At 42.3% G+C, this 19581-nt stretch overlaps 1 protein-coding gene across 1 annotated transcript in view; it reads left to right on the top strand.

Annotated features, from left to right (window-relative positions):
• Nucleotides 1-19581, top strand: part of gfra1a (gdnf family receptor alpha 1a) — a 107392-nt gene that overhangs the window by 66097 nt on the left and 21714 nt on the right. The window contains exons 5-8 of the mRNA XM_034898462.1: nucleotides 7985-8163; nucleotides 9722-9894; nucleotides 12932-13041; nucleotides 14362-14519. Of these exons, the coding sequence (XP_034754353.1) occupies nucleotides 7985-8163; nucleotides 9722-9894; nucleotides 12932-13041; nucleotides 14362-14519 (620 nt within the window). The remainder of the gene's footprint in view (nucleotides 1-7984; nucleotides 8164-9721; nucleotides 9895-12931; nucleotides 13042-14361; nucleotides 14520-19581) is intronic.

The raw sequence follows: 19581 nt of genomic DNA on the forward strand, positions 1-19581 counted from the left end.
CCAAAGCGATTCTCCCCCCCCCTCTCCCCTCACACTCTTCTCTCCTTTTTTAAAATGTTTCTTCCTCTCGGTTTTGGTCTGTTGAATGTGCTGCAGTACATCTGGCTCAAGCATGGAACACATATATATATAACAGTTTCTTTTAGTCTTCCTGACACGTCAGCAAAGCCTCTAATGTCACAAACACACACCTTAATGAGCTCATGTGGCAGGTAAAGAGTCTTGCGATGAGCTGCTGACAACATTCAGCTAGTTAGCATGCTAGCTTGCGCTCCAACCAGTTAGTAGTGGTGAAAAGTAACAAAGTACATATACTCAACTCTACTTAAGCATTTACTGTACTTAAGTACAAAGTTGTACTTCTTGTACAACATTTTGCTAGTTAGCATGCTAGCTAACTCTCTAGCAGGTTGGGTTACCAGTTAGCAGTGGTGAAAAGTAACTGAGTACATAACTAAGTATATAAACTAAACTATATTTAAGTATATACTGTACATGAGTACAAATTTGAGGTACTTGTGGCACTACTTTTTTTTTTTTTTACTCCACTACATTAGCTTTATCTACTAGTTACTTTGCAAATAAATATTTTGCACACAAAACGCATGTAGTTTATAAAATACAATGTTATATTTTAAATTAAACTACTTAACCACCCAATGTCAATCTGACATTTACAGCAACACTTAAAACCAGCAGGGACCTTTTAGCATTTTAGAATTCACTCTTTATTGATGAGTTTAAAAGCATTTTCAAAGTAAGGGACTCACAGAAAAGAAACTCAGCCGGGACTTAAGCCAGCAGTGGTACATCTGGCTCCAGAGGTGTTGAAAGTAACCACTCAACTAAGAGAGGCATGCAGCTGATAGGTTGTTAGTATTACATGGTAGACCGGAGGGGATCAAAAGGGAATAAGTTTGGGATGGGTTAGATGGGGCAACCTAAAGCTGAGAGGAGGGAAACTTTCTCTGCGAACACACAGGATTTGCCAAAGGGTTGTATTCCTACTCCTTCATCAGTTCCAGCACTCATAATCCCAGGTCTGAGGGCGAGCAATTTGGACCAAAAGTGAAATTTCAGGCAAGAAAATAAGTTCTATGTATGAAATTGGAGAGCTGATGAGCTACCGAAAGCATGTGATGTATTCGGGTGAGCACCTCTGTCGAGAACTGGTTAGAAATGTTTGAGAAACGGGATGGATGGAATGAGGTGAGGGGATTTGTTGGCGGAGAACAACACTGCTATGTGATTCTAAGAGAACGGAAATGGAAGGCTGCTAAGACAGAAATAATTGTCTTTGGTAGATTTCTATTGCACTGTGTGCCAATACAGCTCAATGGATTCAATGGAATTGGTTGGAAAATGCCGAGGTGTTGGAGGGGGGAAGAGATATAGATGGAAGAGTGGAAAGGAAAAGAGAGAAAGAGACGGTTGCACTACAGGGATCAATTACTAGCAACTGTGAGTTATGGTATTTGCTGCACCAAGTGCCATGTGGCTTTATTGCGCTGGTACAGTGTTTGGAGGAAGAGGGAGATTATTAACCACACAGAGAGAGAGAGAGAGAGAGAGAGAGAGAGAGAGAGAGAAAGTAGTAGAAAGGAAAGAAAGTCAACTGAGAATCAGGAAAAAAAACGTCAAAGAGGGAGAGTCAGAGGAAGATGAGTAAACCTTAAGGCATCCTCTTCACTTCTCTTGCAGCTCTCCACTCTCTCCATTTCTGCTTGCATAGCACTTTGGCGCGAGGAGCCCATTAAAGCGGATGCCAGTGTAACTCACCACTGATAATCAACAGAGAGCACATTCGCAGAGAAGAGACCCCAGGCCTCGTTTATTATGTACGATTTTTCTATTGAATCCGACTGTGTTGTAATTTTTCAAAATGGGAAGGAGGTGCAAGTCAAGTCATTTGCAAAGTGTAAAATCAAGATGTGTGCAGATGAGGACGAGACCAGTTTAGTTTACATTTATAAAAGTTCTAAGGGGAAATAAAAAGTAAATGCCACATTTCAAATGAAGAGCTCAGCCATGCAGACCCAGTCAATATTGCTCATACTGAGACAATAAACTCACTATGGCTTTAACACAAGTATGGTTCAAATTAACTAATGGTGAGCTTTGGGATTTCCAAAATATATCATGTTATACAGTGACAACTGTACAATATTGTACTGTAACATTGGCAAAAATGGTAAATCTAAAATTTGTTCTACAACCAAACATTTAATTTCAAAATGAGATCATCCCTGCTGAGCACATTACAGTTGTCCTAAAATGATTCATTAATCATTTCTGACATTAAAGGTTTTCTCAAATACAAATATCATTTTATAAAGGGAAAGCCATTTTACATATTTAATGTTCCCAAAGGATATAACTGTATAGGATATGTCGAGAATAATCTGTGTAGATTTCAGGTTGCAACAAGGTCTAACTAAGTTTAACAATATAAAAGTGTCAATACGTTTCTACTGATAGATTAAGAGATTAACTGACTACTTATTGCACCATATCTTCTGTGTGTGTGCAGTTTGAGAGCACTGACCGTTAACTGAATGCTAAATGTTGATTTATTGCAGTTTAATTGCTCTATTTTTTGCAGTGTGTCCCCTACCACTGTATACATGATGCCTCGTTGCCACCGGGTGTCAGCGTGTTTGTTCAGTAATCCCCCACAGGCATGCCACCAGGACTAATCCCTGCACATTTATTGTACTTAGCAAACAAAGAGGCTGTGAATTATAGTCCGTCGCCCAGTGGCACAGCATGCAGCCACTGCTGTTTCCACTGCTGCAGAGTTATGAGCAGTGGAAACAAACACACCTGTCAAGTGCACCCAGCCCTCAGTAAAAAGACAATGACAAACTGCTGGGACTGACATATTTAGATTAGCCATGACAAGGACAGTTGCATACTGTAACAATAGCACGCATCACGGCAAGGACAAAAGCATGATCACATCAATGACAAGAACAGGGCAAGTGTGAAAAGATAAACAGGTTTCATGGGGACTGCCATGTAAATGTTAAAGGTTTTTGGGATAGTTGTGGTTCCCAGAGTATTTTTTTGAAGTGCATCAGTTCATAACTGTACTTGACCAACTCTTCGGTCCATTTTAGTGCCCCCTGAAAACTAATGGTTTGGTTTACTGAACATTTTATCTGGATATTCATGTTCCCATATTGATGAACTTCCTCATTTCAATCAAGTCTGACGTATGTGTACAGCAGGCACGGCTGTACTTACAGAAACATGATCATTTTATCTTACATCATTTTGAGAGGAGGCAAGGCAAGGCAGCTTTATTTGTATAGCACATTTCAACAACAAGGTAATTCAAAGTGCTTTACATCAAACATTCAAAACGACAAATAGGACACAAATACTACAACAAATGTTGACTCTATGAATGTTGACGAACATGGGAGTTGATGGGAGTTTTCAACAGACATCGAAAGGCCACTGAAGGCCGTTGAAAGACTCCACTTTGCTTGAAAGAAAAAGTAAAGGACAGATGGCAGAGGGGTGGAGAGACGCAAGAAACAAGAGAGTTGGGAGCCGTAAGAGAGAAGTTTAGAGATGGATAATGATGATGGCGAAAGAGGAAGGGAGGTAATGATTGGAATATACCCAGAACAGCAGGGATAAAGACATGAAAGAGGAGCAGTGGGAAAAACAAAAGAGGGGGAAGGAAAGGAAGTCTGAAGGAGTTGGAGAGGGAAGAAGAGACGACAACAGATGAGGAGAGGGACTCGAGGAGTGGAGGCTCCCGAGGTGGGTGAGGGCAGGATTCGACCCCGTGGTAATTGAAATTAGGTGGTGGGGGGGCCACGGGAACGGAGGAAACAGGCGACATGATAATCAATTTGAGGCTGAATCGGAAACATGAGCCACCGGGGGGGGGCATGTTTCTCCTACCAGGCCTCCAGATGGCCCAGGCCCCAACCCTGTGTGCACCCTGTTGGAGCATGGAGTGTGTGTGTGTGTGTGTGTGTGTGTGTGTGTGTGTGTGTTGGTGTGTGTGTGTGTGTGTTTGTGTGTGTGTGTTTGAGAGACAATACCATCTGCCAGGAGTGCAAGGGGAGTTCAGCTAATGTATCTGCTGACACTAGGGGCGCAGGAGGGTATAGACATTGTACTGTGTGTGTGTGCGTGAGTGTGTGTGAGACTCAAGGATATGAACAGATTTTATCTTTTTTAACTGAAGTGACCTTTCTTCATGTTAATGCTGTGATGGAGTCCAAACACAGTGCACACTATTGCCCTTTATTAACAAACTGCCAGTGAAACACACACTAACACACTTGACAGTGGGTGAAGATACTAATGTGTCCTTTGGACAATGTACACTCAAGTTACAACCACTTCATGTTTCGATGGCAAAACGCCAAAAATGGCCGCCCCGCCACAGCCATGACCTATGACAAAAAGTTTTTCTTTTCATAATTTTTCAACTTTAATGTCTTAAGATGGTACATTAAATCTGACGTAGATCAAGTGAAATTTCTTGGAGAAGTTTTTAAAGTACGACACGTGGAAATAGCCAATTCTCTAAACGCACTTCACTTACGCTTATGTTGTTAAAATGGGGCCCAAAAAGCATCTTTTTTCGGCACAGTTTAAAAAGAAAATCCCAGTAAAAGAAGATAAACTTGAATTGCGCACAGTTTCTGGATCATTCTGTTTGAAAGCAGTTTGGGGGTGGGCCTCCCAAGCTTTATAACCCGAGGGGTCTTGCGCCTGCAAACATTCAACATGGATTCAGCATTGATCTAGGCCACATGATACTAAGCGAGTCAAACATAAACACACGATAAAAGAAAGCTCGCCCTGCTGCCCAGGAGACAAGTGTAGAGTTAACAGATGAGAGTCAGCGAGTCCATCTGATGCAGACGACAGCAGAAAGATCTATGATGCCCATTTGTCTGATCCAAAGAGTAGAGACAGACAGAGGGGAGCAGCGAATTGGAGGTGGGCGCGATGGCGGGAAAGCGGAGATATGCAGCAAGACTGGAGCTGTATGAGAGGGGTTTGAAGGGATGGGGGAAAGAGAAAAGATTTGGAGGGAAGAGTATTGCGGTGTAGAGTAAAACAGAAACTGAAACAAATAAACCTCATCGATACAACGCAACCGTCATTACCTATATTACAAAAGTTATTAAAGTAATATCAGAGCTTACCTTTCTTAGCTGCAGGCTCAGCAGTACAAATGGCAGACTACAGTACTGGTGTGTGACAAAGTATATTTAAATTACGTTTGAATGAAGCAGAGCGCAAAATCTGTAAATCAATGTGCACGCTGTTCAACAAGTGGCTTAATTAGAGCAGGCTTCCATCCCCAACTCTCAATGTATTTGCTCAGCAAATTACTCCGGCCTCGAGTAATGCTGCTCATTAACTATGCCCTTGTAGCCGAGCTGGACCAATCACATTGGTGTATCTGATGTAGGCGGGCCAGATGTTTAATCTGCCAGTTAGCTCCGCTGCTAACTAATTGTATGGGGCTCTAGATACATCTAATTGTGTGGTGTTGTGATTGGTCGTAGTGTTATCTAATTGCGTGCATTGAGATTTTCAAATGCACGCTTGGTGCCGCCCCTCGAGATGGGCCATTTTCATTACTCAATGCCAGACCCTTAATCTTTCTCATTTGGGTTAAAGATGAAATATATTAAACCTGGGTAGAAGATCGCCTAAAAACAAGAACCAGTGTATGTTTTGATATTGACATTATGCCAGTTGTGTATAAAATCTAACTTAATTTAAAAGACATCCTGGTATCTAAATAAAAGAAAAGGTGTAACATCATTGGAAAGACTGACTAATCAGCCACTTATGTCATCCATTCAAGTATATGAAAAACTATGTAGCACATATATGTAATTTACATTATAATGCCAAATAGAGTTTTTTTTCCTCGAGATGAAGTGCCAAATAAGCCTGTAAACTGGCAAATGTGGGACAAACCTACGCAGGAGAGAGGGGTGAGTGACGGGACAGGACGGGGGGACAGTTGGTAGGACACTGTAAGAGTAAGGTAGAGATTGAGGACAACAGATGAAGTAACGGAGTGAGTGAGCCTGCAGTAGATTTCCTCAGAGGCTGCTGCAGGTTTGGGAAAGCATTCATCTTAAAGGTGCCCGGCGACACAAAAATGTTTTTATTTGCATTTTATAAAATATGTTAGGTCCAAATGTGTTTGTGTTATGTTGTGAATGTAAAGATGAACTGCTACCTGCTCTGTCAGCTCTAGCCACTAAAAAGAAATAAGAGGAGAAATAAGACCAAATACAACATCTGGTCAGTCTGATGTCATGTTGCCTGAGCTCATTAATATTCATGAGCTCGCCCAGTTGCGCTGGGTAAAGGATGCTGATAGCCATGCTCTCATTGGATCACTGTTGCGGACTTGCAGGCTTTCTATTCCACACTAGAATGGCTTGAAACAAGGTAACCAAGATGCAGAGTCCATGGTAGGACTTCAGACATTACCACAAAGTCATGAAATACATGTGGCAGGGCACCTTTTAAGGATCCCTTCGTCTCTAGTAGAACAAACAGCATCCATTTCGAGGCTAATTAATACATCACCAGACCATCAACTCATACCCCCCCCCCACCCCCCCCATCATGTTTCCCTCCCTCTTTTCCCTCCTCCCTCCACATGATGTGTTGAATCTTATTAGCACCATTTGCGATCACAACACAACACACACTCTATGTCTCTACGTTTGTCACACCGGCCTTACCCCGTTTTAATTGGTGCTCGTTAGAGGGAGAAAAAATGCTGTTTTTGCTCCATTTTGACCAAAATAATCAAGAGGGGGGAGAGGCCTATGGACATGTTCATTGATTGCGGATCAAGGAGAACACTGGCAATTAGTGGAGGATGACAGATGAGCAAAGCACTGCACTGTGGACCTTGATGACTACAGGAACAACACATACACACACACACTATGCTGTAGCAGCGCTATGTAGACCAGAGCCACAGTTTGATTTAGACGAAGCAGGGAGTGAGACTGCAAATGGAGTCCCGTGTTTTTAGTTTACATAAAAACAAACAGTTGCACAAATGCAGAAAAGACATAAAATCCAATATGCATATCAACCAGCAGACAGAGAAATGTGTTGCTGGGGTTATCTAGAGGAAACATCTTTATTTGGCCAAATACTCATTCAGTGTTAGCCTACATTGTATGTATTACTGCACATGAATAATACCCGCTCTTTAATGATAAATTTGGGGTTAAAATTTATGAAAATATTTGCCACAGTTAGGGGGGCCAGAGGGGGGTCGAAGCTTAATTTTGCAGTGGCACTGGCTACCTTTGCACCCCCCCCACCACCCACCAAAATATCCCATATTATTAGGTAATCTTAAATTTTCATGAAGGGGAGTGAAAATGTCTTATTTAAACTTTTTGTTTTAGTTTTAATCATGATCATATCATGTGGGACTAATCCTTACTATAAAGTTCCCCCAGGACCCTGAACAGGTTGGTCCGGCCATGTTAGTAGCAATGGATCCGGCTGTTGGGAACAGATTTCGGTGAAATGTTCTGGAAAGTTAGGCCCAAGGAACACAAGATTAGTTTGACATGAAATCATTTCATTAGGTCTACTCACTTGTTTTTTCCGAAGCTTTTAGCCACTTCTCTTAGCATTAGTCAACAGATGGTCTTTGCTCAGTTACCATGGAGACAAGTCACCTCTTAACTTTTTTTGACATTGCAAGATGCAACATGTTTGCCATTGTCGGATTGCTGTCCTGTTGTCTTTGTTTTTAATGATGGTTGAACATTCTTGTTCTTTTTATGATAATAAAACACAGTTTTTTGATGAAACACCGAATAAGCATCTATAGGCTTCATAATCTTGATAATCTTGAGATGACTTACTCTAAAGTCTCAACCTTTGTTCTCATTCTCATCCTCCTTTTCCTTCCTTGCCCCTTTGCTCCCTGTCCTCACCTCGTCTTTAGGTGAGCCTGCAGTTGCCAGAGAGAACAACTGTCTGAACGCTGCCAAGGCCTGCAACCTGAATGACACGTGTAAGAAGTACCGCTCGGCCTACATCAGCCCCTGCACCAGCCGCGTCTCCACCGCTGAAGTCTGCAACAAGAGGAAGTGCCACAAGGCCCTGCGGCAGTTCTTTGACAAGGCAAGGCACTTCTGACGCAAGCTTACACTAACAAGCACACACACTGGAGGTTTTCCGAACGACTGATATCAGATAAAAGCTGAATGTCCCCCACAAAGGACCTGTTTTAAAAGGAAAAAAAAAATGATTTTGAAGTGTGTAAGTTGTCAAAATCACAATAAATAATCATGCGGGCCTTTTTGTTCAGGGTTTGCTTTTCAAGCACCAGGCTTTGACATCGATTCAGTCGTCAAACACAAAAGATGTTTTTTGCTGTCCGTGTCTCATTGTGAAAAATAAAGCGATGTGAAACATTGTAATTACAACCCAGCGCCCATGATGTCCCTTTGGTATAGTTTAACTGGGACCACTTCAAGTAAACAACTATATGAATACATAGAAAAATACAAAGAACGCATGACGTTTTTAATCTTACTGTGAGTGTGTATAACTTTGTTTTCTTTTCCAAATATGTTTTATTTCACAGCAGAGAACTTCAAGTTTTCTTTGTGTTGGAGAACAAACTGTGATGGCATGCTGCTATTTCAACCCTGTTACCATCTATACTGGCATTCACACTAAAGATAACATTAATATCTGAATGTATTGATCTTATTCTATCGAAGCAATGTTAAATAAGCAAGAGAGAGTTAACACTTGCTGTAGCCACTTGGATATTTTCTGTTGTCCGCAATGATCTATATACAAAAAACTAACATTTCCCTCCATATTAGGTGGTTTATTTTACCAGATTTTTAATCGTAAACCGAAAGAAGTTGAGATATCTTTGAACCTGAAAGATCCCTTCAGCCCACATGAAGTGAGGAGAAGAAATGTCCCACAGCGGCAGCATGGGTTTGTTTGGATTAGGGTTGGGTACCGAAACGCGGTGCAGATACGGCACCGGGGCCTAAACGACCGCTGTCTACCGGGCCTAATCGCGACGCAGATTTCGGTGCCTCATTTTGGTGCAAATTAAATGTCTTTTGAGCTGCTCTCTGATGCTCTGAAACAGACGATAGTGGCAGAAGCATCGCTGCACGTGGCGCTAGTTAACACTTCACTTGGCAGCACGTAACGTTAGCTAGAAGCTGGATTAATCACGGTTAAAATGCTGATAGCTACATGGTGGGAATGTATTTCACTGTGTAGGATTCAAACATTGGAACGTCAAGCGGAGGTCGGAAAAACAACACCGACGGTGCGTTCACTTGAAACTAGTAACCTTGTGGTGCATTCAAAGTTATGTAAAATACCCTATTCCCTATTGCCCTTTTTCAAGTAACGGTTCATGTACTGTTTAGGTACTGTGGCGCTTTCAGTATCGTTTTAGCATTGATATAAAAAAAAAAAAAATTATACCCAATCCTAGTTTGGAATAAACAGAAGAAATAGGTTGTTAGCGTGCCTAGCAATAGGCACTGTGGGTGTCAACAGAGAAAAGAACATCAACTTAAGACCTCCTCACCAAAACATCCAAGGGAAAGAATTGGCTCTGAATAAAATAAGAATAAAATGGAAGGTCTTGAATTGTTAATCATTATCATTAATGTTGTGTTCTGATTCTTGTGGCACACAGGTTCCTCCGAAGCACAGCTATGGCATGCTGTACTGCTCGTGCCCGCTCAGCGACCAGACAGCGTGTTCAGAACGCAGGCGTCAGACCATCGTCCCTGTCTGCTCGTACGAAGAAAAACAGAAGCCCAACTGTCTCGAGCTGCAGGCCTCCTGCAAGACCAACTACATCTGCAGGTACTGGAGGACATTTATTTTTTCACATTCTTTTTGTCTGCACTCATTAAACAGTCGTTTGTAAAGATACGACTGGAAATTAGGGGCCAGAGAGATGGAGAATGACCCCCAACCAAGGGCCCCGGCCAGGTGCAAACTCGGGTTGCCATGGTTTATGATTGAAACCCTAACTCCCAGGTCTATTAAAAACCAGCACTACAGCTTCTGCATTAAAAAGTAAAGGGCAACACACTATTTATTATATGATACATATTGTCATCTTTAAGATGCAACTTTATTTTGAAATTCCCACTTTTTATTTATTATTTCTATTGAAATTAGTAGTTTTTTTATCTATGTGTCTGTAAGACTTCAGAAAGGAAATGGTCAAATCATATTTCCGTTGCTTTTTAATAAATAAATATATACGATTGTGTTAAATGGGTTTACGGATCGTCTTGTGTCAGTTGCACACCCTGCAACTGACTGCGCACACACACACACACACACACACACACACACACACAAAGAAAAGAGCTCAGATTAACTCAGTGATGGACATCTGACATCACCATCATTGAAGTGTGTGCGTGTGTGTTCCTGCAGTCTCTGGAGCCTGCAGCCAGTAGCTCTCTGGGATTAAATGGAAGCATTAGGTATCATAACTGAGCACTATCCAGAATGTGGCCTCAGGTCTCTTCACCCTCTGTCTCCACTTAACAGCAAGCGGCATGGCAGCAGTAAATTCCCACTGCAAGTTTCTCTCGGTCCTTCCATCCGTCTTTTTTTCTTTTCTTTCCATGGCGCTGTCTATCCGTCTGACATAAGCTCAGGGCTGAACAACAGGTCTCACTGCAGCACAGCTTCCTCCCAGTCCATTTGTCAGTTAGCACAGATAGATTAAAGCCATGCATTTCCACAAGCTCCCTCGCCATATGTTGTGATGTAGTGTACTGGCTGCATGATACAACTCTCACTATGCACTGCTCCGTTCTGCTCTGCACCAGCTTGGTGTGATTAGATAGATCTGCTTACATGCTTAAATGCACATATCCTGGTAGCAGGTTGTAACCGACTGGTTCAGATCAACACAGAAAGCTGCTCTCCCCTACAAACCTTGTTTTCTGAATATTTCGCATGTCTGTTTGAGGAGTTTGAACCACTAGCAGTGAATGTTAAGATACATTTGTTTGGAGAAAACCTACCCCAGGTACCTTTGCGCGTGGTCTTTTAGGCCTTTTTTTCTGCTGGATGTCCGTTACCTTCTGCTTTCTTTGTCTTGGAATTTAAACTCAGTTTGATTTACAAAGACTATGGTTACCTGGTCCTCAGATCTCTGCAGGGTAAATCCAGACAGCTAGCTAGACTATCTGTCCAATCTGAGTTTTATGTTGCACGATCAAAACCACTTCCAAAACAAGTTCCTTCCCGAGGCTATTTCACAGCTGCACCATGGCTGCGTTCGTTGCCTAGCCCCTCCCGTGACGACTGTGATTGGTTTAAAGACATGCCAGTAAACCAGAGCACATTTTTTTTCCATCCCATAATGCTCTGTGGACTAGCCAGGCCGCAGTTTTCTTTTTTGCAGGATGATAGGGGAAACCTCATGAATTAAGGAACCCATCCCTGCATGGCTAGTACTCGTTGCCTGTCTGGACGGGTTGGTTAGGTTTAGGCAAGATGAGTTGGATTGGTTATGGTTGGGGTAAGAATGTTAGGCCGAGCCAATCAGGGATGAGCTTTCCCCTGCCATCCTGCACCAAACAAAAGATCACAGCCTGACCCTCCTCCGCAGCGCCGTGGAGGAAGGTCTGGCAATGCAAGACAACGTTGACTGATACTTGGTTTTGCTGATTTAAAAAAAATGTCTTTCTTTATTTTTTTGTTATTATTATAATGATTATTATTTAATGTTACTTATGAAATCATGCCTAAATATATTACTTTTAATACTTTCTTTAAAAGTATTAGTGTTTGCTTACCAACAATGCAACACAATCTGTCAGTTAATCCCACAGGTTGTAAAATATAATAGTACAACAAAGGTTATTATTTAAAATAACACATTTTACTTATTTTGATGAGAAATCCAAAGCAAACATGAACATTTCTCCAGGAACATCTATTATTTTTGCAGACTAACTCCTTGGTTGACGTTCGGCCCTCTGCTCTTACTGTTGCTGTACACACTAACACTGTGTAGCATTGAAAAAAAACCAAATTTCTGATATAGGAACTATTTGAAAATGGGTCAAATTGACACAAGGACAACAGGAGAGGTAAGGTGCCAGCGGGTGACTTTCAAAATTAAAGTCTCTCTATTCAGAAACAGTAAGTAAAACACTTACAAAAAGGATATTTCTTCTGTAGGGCTAAACATATACTGGGTTATTTACACACTGTTACTGTGTAATGAATAGGAATAAAACAAATAGAGGGTTTTAATAAGAAAGACTAAGACCTAAGACCTGTTATCATCCGACCTTTTATGATCCATTCCTGTTGAAAAACGTCTCAACAATTAATATTCTTGGTGTAGTGTTAACATTGCTAGAAGGAATAATATAACCTTTCCTTAATGATGTTCCAGTCCAAAAGTGACAGGTTTTGTACAAGTACATCACACTCAATCTCACTTCAAATGTTGACTTCCTTGGGAATCCAAACTCCATTTCAATTTCACGTGCCAGTGCACCTGTATCAAAAGTGTAAACAAACATTTGTGAATGCAGTAAATGAAACAGAACAGACTTGGGGGAGAATTGCCTTTAGCCTCATTCACTCCAGGATATAAAGCAGCCGCAGCATACGTAAGAGGGTCATCTCACTCCACTGAAGGCAGACATTAAGGAGGCTAATTGCATCCAGAGGAATGACTATCAGCGTACGCTCATTTGGACCGGGCTTTTTGCTGCACATTCCAATCACATTGGCCATCTGAATTTCTCATATAAAATCTATTGAAGCCATAATCATGTTTGGCTCTGAAATTCGTTTGGATCTCTGTGTGTGTGTGTGTGTGTGTGTGTGTGTGTGTGTGTGTGTGTGTGTGTTGCAGGTCACGACTTGCTGACTTCTTTGTCAACTGCCAGCCAGAGCCTCGGTCGCTGTCGGGCTGTCTGAAGGAGAACTACGCAGACTGCCTCCTCTCATACTCAGGTCTGATTGGTGAGTACACGTCACTGTTATCTCTGCATTTACTCCAGGTCTCTGGGGATTGTTGTTCATTTTCTTTAGTGACATCTTTAAAGGATATATAATTTTCACTACTTCTTTTTCTTTTTCTACTGCTTCTGTCAGTGATCTTCAACAGGGGGTCCTCGGAGTCATTGCAAGGGGCCCACCAGATTATTGTTTAATACCAAAAAATTTAACTATGTCCTAAAAAAAAACATGAATCCAACATATTATTAGCAAAGACAAATCGGCATATATTATTCTAAATATAAAGGGCAACATGGGGGAGGCTTCCATTTGAAGCCATATAGAAGGGCAAAAGCACTTTAATCTTGCAACAGCATCCCCTGCAGCCAGAGTCGCGTCATTGGGCCCAACCAATGAGAGATCAGGACCGACCACCAACAAGTAATAAACCCGCCAGTGCAATTTACATAATGCACATCTATGTATTTGTACTCAGATGTCAAATATGGTCTGAAACAACAACAGAGGACACTGGAAACTTGAAAAGTATGGAATTTAAAATGAAAACTGTGTAGGGACCCTGTCACCACAACAGGGAGCCGTCAAAAGCCGGTCCTCGCAAGTCACTACACCAGACCACACGCACACACACACACACACACACAAACACACACACACACACACACACACTCACACACTCTGTCCACACAGCGCCAATTCATTCTGCCTACTGCAAAACAATAAGGCCAGTTCTGGAGCGCAGCCAGCGCCAGGGAACAATCCATTGGGGGAGTGAAAAATCACTGACTGAAGCTATTTACTTTCCCTCGCAGGGAGAAAGCTGTTCTTCATTCCGGCTTTTCTGCATTCTGCTTCCTGCAGAAACTCCACCCCACTGTTACTCCTATACATGCGGAGGAGGGGAAGAGAAATAAATGTAGCAATGATTTCAATTCATTCTTATGGCATTCATCATTTAACACAAAGGGAGGATGATAAGTGAGTCTTAAAGGGTTTCATTTCTTTTTTTTCTTCTTCTTGACAGTTAGCAGCATATTAGGCTTGTTGACAATAATTCACATAGAATCCCTGTTTAGGGATCAAATTTCTTACTCAATCAAAGACATTTGAACACATGAAGGAAACATTCATGGCGGTGATGTGGGTTCAATTCCAACAATAAAGAATGCAATACATCAACCAACGTGTCGCTGAGCAAGACACTTAACCCTGAGTTGCTCCAGAGGCGTTTGGCCTCTGAATTATATAGAAATTGTAAATCGCTTTGGATAAAAGTGTCAGCTAACTGATGTGTGTTGTTGTCGTTCCATCCACCTGCTGCAGGTACCGTGGTGACTCCAAATTACCTGCGCTCGCCCAAAATCAGCGTCTCTCCCTACTGCGACTGCAGCAACAGTGGCAACAACAAGGACGAGTGTGACAAGTTCACCGAGTTTTTCACAGAGAACACCTGCCTCCGTAAGTTATGCCTCTGCCCAGCTGTTCTCTATCCTCCTCTACTCTTTCCTGTTGAACTTTAGTCTTATCTGTTCTTCAGACTTCTGTTCTCTCACTTTCTATTTTCATCTACTCGGCTCTGCTGGTCTATTTTTCTGTTTTGGCTCTTTTTTCTCTTATCCTCTTTTTACTTTCTGTCTCTCCTTTTCTCGCTCTCTCCTTCTAACCAAATGTATCCCATAGCCATGCTCCCATTGTTATCCCTCTGCTTTATAGAGAAACCAGTCACTGCACCACGGTATCTGAATGTGTGCGTGCCTAGAAGCTGTAGCCGAACTCCTGCTCCAGATCTTTGACGGAAAGCGGCTTTCTCATCCAGCGCTCTTATACAACCCCTTTAATTAACAACCCCCCACAGACGCACACACACACACTGTCTGTCTCTATCCCCCACACACAGAAAACACACCCACACAGCCATTTTCAGCCAAGATTCATAAGATGCAGGACATTGTTAATGCGCTGTGGAGATAAGAGATTCTTTGTGTGTTTGTCTGTAATCAGAGCTAATTCTGCTCCCTTTGCTTTGATTGTACACTCAGTGGAAGTCAGCGAGCTGCAATCCTCTACAAGCACAGTTTAAATGTAATGTGATTCTTCATTGATTCCTGTACGGAGGTCAAAACACAGGGTCATGTAAAGAGTACAGTATTTTTGCTCAATGACACCGGAGCTGGATACGAGTTTTTAATCACCTACGCTTGGTTAAACGATGGTTACTGAAATCTGGAAAACCACTCAATTGGATGGCAACTGATTCAGTGTGAAACATTTGGACAAATAAAACAGTTAATCCTTTTTAAATGATAAGATCAGTGTTCATCCTAAAGGATAAGCTCATGAAACAAAAGGGATCCTAACATGGATTAACATATTAATAAGAGGGATGGAAAGGGATGAACAAATTGTGAAGAATTAGTTTATTGGCTCTGATTGCGTCTGGAATGTCATGTTGAAGTGTGCCTATTGTATAAATTACAAAGTGTAATTCAGTGATTCAATGGCCGGTGTCAGCTTGATGAAAAAGCTGGATTTGTTAAGCACTGAGACAAATATATATGTTATGCCAGGATCAGATTGTACAAATGTGGCCCGATTTTGACCTCGACAGCCTTATTGCAGACAAATGTTTAAAGTCGTGTCTGATGCTGAGGGTCGGGACTGACATGTGACGTAATAGAAGATCAGCGATCTAACGTCCAGGAACCTTCATAACACAGACAGTCTAGCGTGTCAGTGTTTTTCAGCCTAGCCTGACACGTTCTACAACGTGTTCCTTGACGTTGACCAATAGAAAGATACATTATATATATGTAAACATGAAGGAGAGATGCCACCGCTGTTGTCTTTGGAGAAACAAGAACGAGGAAAGACACACACAGTGACCATACAGGCTTTTTTCATGGCAGGGATCACGCTTGCCAGCATCACGCGGTACTGGGCTAGCCACTAACAGTTATCAGTTTCTCTTCACTTTGACCACTGACGAGTAAAGAAAACTTAACCCTTCTTCAACTGCAATGGCTACCACCTAAATCTGACCAACACTACATGTGGGCTTATCTGCTCCCGGTGTTTAATACAGACCATAATGGTTGCTCGTTTGGAACACGATCTCTTATTTTACAAAAATAGTTCACGTGTATGTGTTCTAACCTATGCAGTTGCTTATTCTGTATTTTTTTCAGATCGAAAATGTTCAGTTTAATAACATTTTGTGAGTTTTTGGGAGGCTGCTACTACTTAACAGCGCTGACCAATGAACTTGTGCAGAATCTTGACAACAGCACACCATAACCGATTTGGGGGCCGGTCGGTTCCATACATGTTGCCACTCTTCTGTCAATGACAAAGTTAGAATTTACGGCACAATGTCCGCCTAGTCTAGTCTATATCCTTGATATTCCACATCTGGAATTGCTCCGTAGCCCCCGCGAAAATCCGCCAGATATCACTCATTCAGGCCGGATATCCGTTGTGTTGGGCTTCCTTTGTGTTGGCATTTTAAAGTCTGGTCATTTTATGAGTACTATGGTTACCTGCTCCTCAGATCTCTGCAGGGTAAATCCAGACTGCTAGCTGGACTATCTGAATGAAATCTGAGTTTGGCCTATTTGTTTTGCAACCTGCGCGTAAAAGCATGGCGAGGTATGTACAAACGTCTTGCACTGAGGTAAAAACACAGACTGCCTGTTGCGGGAACTGAAAATGGCAATCAGCGCCTTTCCATGTCATGCTTATACATTCACAGGAGGGTTAAGGGGAAAGTGGAAGTTTTCCATTAAGAGATGGGAGGGAGAGCGTAAAGTGCACCTAATCATATTTTCCGCGGTATGTACAAAAACACACCGTGACAGCGCGCCTAAACCAGCCTGAAGAGGGTTTCCTCGCATATGACTCCTGGTGAAATGGCAGCAGTGATCCAAGCAAGACGAAGATATAGGTCAAGGAGATGAGCTGAAAGGATCACACTTTTTCAGTTGAGTGAACGCAACAATCCGACTGGGGAATCCCGAGGCGTTCCAAGGCCAGGTTGGAGATATAATCTGTCCACCTAGTCCTGCCTGGGTCTTCTCCTAGGCCTCCTCCCACCTGGACGTGCCTAAAACACATCCCTAGGGAGGCGCCCAGGAAGCATCCTTACCAGATGCCCGGACCACCCCATCTGGCTCCTTTCGACATGAAGGAGCAGCGGCTCGACTCCTGAGCTTTGCCTTCTGGCTCAGCTCTCTTTTTGGTCACAATGGTGCGATAAATTGAATGTAATACCTCACCCGCTGCTCCGATTCTCACACCAATCTCCAGCTCCATTGTCCCCTCACTTGCGGACAAGACCCCGAGGTATTTAAACTCCTTCACTTGGGATAAGGACTCATTCCCTACCTGAAGAAAGCACTCTATCAATTTTTTGCTGAGAACCAGGGCCTCAAATTTAGAGGTGCTGATCCTCATCCCAGCCGCTTCACACTCAGCTACAAACCGATCCAGTGATCCATTCCATCCCAGCAGTCTTTAAACTCCTCGCTACGTTACAAATGATGGTATCAAAATCATTTTGAACAGTAATAACATCAGCAGTGGGAATATCGCAGTCTGCACTCAGCCGTGTCACAGCACAAGTACTTAGCGCTTCGCTACAGCGCGATTCACGGTATAGTGGGCGAAGAAAGGTGCTGATTACCTGATGAACTGCAGGTGCACGATTATCACAGCGTGCGCATTTTGCGTGTTGGCCACGGCGCTGATAACGCTACGTTTGCAAATGTACGTATCTGACGGCCCTAGCCTCTGCATATGGGCGCCTGCTCTCCAGCAAAGACCAGATGAAACCTGGCCTATGTCTGGTTATTGTGCTTTTTGTTAGCCGGCTTTCGGACAAACCACGTGTGACAAAAAAGTACCACTATAAACATTAAGCAGACTTATAAAATGTTGAAAGGTAAACCTAAATTGATTCAGGAAGGGATTGGAAGGGATTTGGATTTAATTGAGGGACTTTGCAGTGGATTCATGTTTTATAAAATGATTGAACCCCAATCTTTATTCAAATATAACAGAATCTTAAATTGGCTGTAGTTTCCTACAAGATAACTAGGTAGAGACACCACTTGTTCACACATGTTACCCTGGATTTCCACCCCGATCTGCCCTGTGCTGAATTGTTGCGGTCCAACGTAGCCGTTCCACAGTCAGTGAAAATACACACATTGACTTTAATGGAAACTTAATGACTCCACCGCTGTTCCGTTCTGCAGTTGGTGGAATTTAGGGGTTAATGATAACTTAAGACTGAAATACAAACTGTATCCTTAGATCAGAAGCACACTGGATGGTGTTTTGTCTGAGGACATGTTAGCCAGTTGTGTGTCTTGTGGTGAAAGAATCACATCATATATTGGCACAGAGGAGAAGCCATTGACCACTATCTGTTCAAGGTACGCAGTCTCCTCGTTAGTGAATCAATTTGTATTCAATTGATGAAGCAATCAGCCACGAGACACCTGTATTGATCAGTCAATCGATCATCAATCAATAAATCAATCAATCAATCAATTGCTGGATGTGTTCCCAGTATACTTTAGAAAATCTTGTGCATTTAAAATGAGCTATCATGACATAACTCTCTGCTGGTTTGAGTGTCTTCTGTCAGAATGACAGTTACATATAAGGAAAAAAGATGCAACCTCATTTTCACCAACTCCTCTCTTTCACTCTCTCATTTATCTTTTCCTCTTCTATTATTATTGTTTCCTCTGCTCTGTTGTCTTTTTACCAGTCTGGGTTAACGAGGTTGGTCTGCTGCAGATAAAAGGGGCAGCTAGAGTCAGTGGTGTGTGTGTGTGTGTGTGTGTGTGTGTGTGTGTGTGTGTGTGTGTGTGTGTGTGTGTGTACGCGCTGTATCTTTGTTTATTTCTCACTAAGGGTGTACGTGTCTTTGCATCTGACTGTTTGCATGATTTTATAAGTGTGTCACTGTGAGATTTGCAAGATCACAAAGGGTTAAAGTAGGCTAAAACAAGCTCTCATTCTCTCTAAATAAACAGTATAAAGGCAAAGTGGATTCTGTATTCTCACTCACTCTTCCTTTGCGGCTTACTTGCTTTACCATTACAACCGTTTCCTTTAACTTGTTCTTCTGCTCTTGCTTTACCTTACTCCTTTCGGCTCATCCCATCTCTCTGTCTCCATCTCCTTATTTCATGCCCTCCCTCTTTCCGCTCTCATTAAGCTTGATCAGCAGTAACTGGAACTGACAACTCTGTAGCTCCTGACACACGCCCGTTACAGGGTCATGACTACAGAGAAACTACTAGAGATACAAAGAGAAGAGACAGAAAGTGAGAATATGAACGGACTGAGAGAGAGGACTTTCAGTTATTCTGTACTCTAGATGTTGTATTGTTAGAAGACTGAGGAGGATGGCCTGGGATGAATGCCTGGCTCATGTGCTACTATGACAGAAACATATCTGAATATACAGTGGGTACGGAAAGTATTCAGACCCCTTTAAATTTTTCACTCTTTGTTTCATTGCAGCCTTTTTCC

The sequence above is a fragment of the Etheostoma cragini genome, chromosome 17 (assembly GCF_013103735.1).
Source record: "Etheostoma cragini isolate CJK2018 chromosome 17, CSU_Ecrag_1.0, whole genome shotgun sequence".
NCBI lineage: Eukaryota > Metazoa > Chordata > Actinopteri > Perciformes > Percidae > Etheostoma > Etheostoma cragini.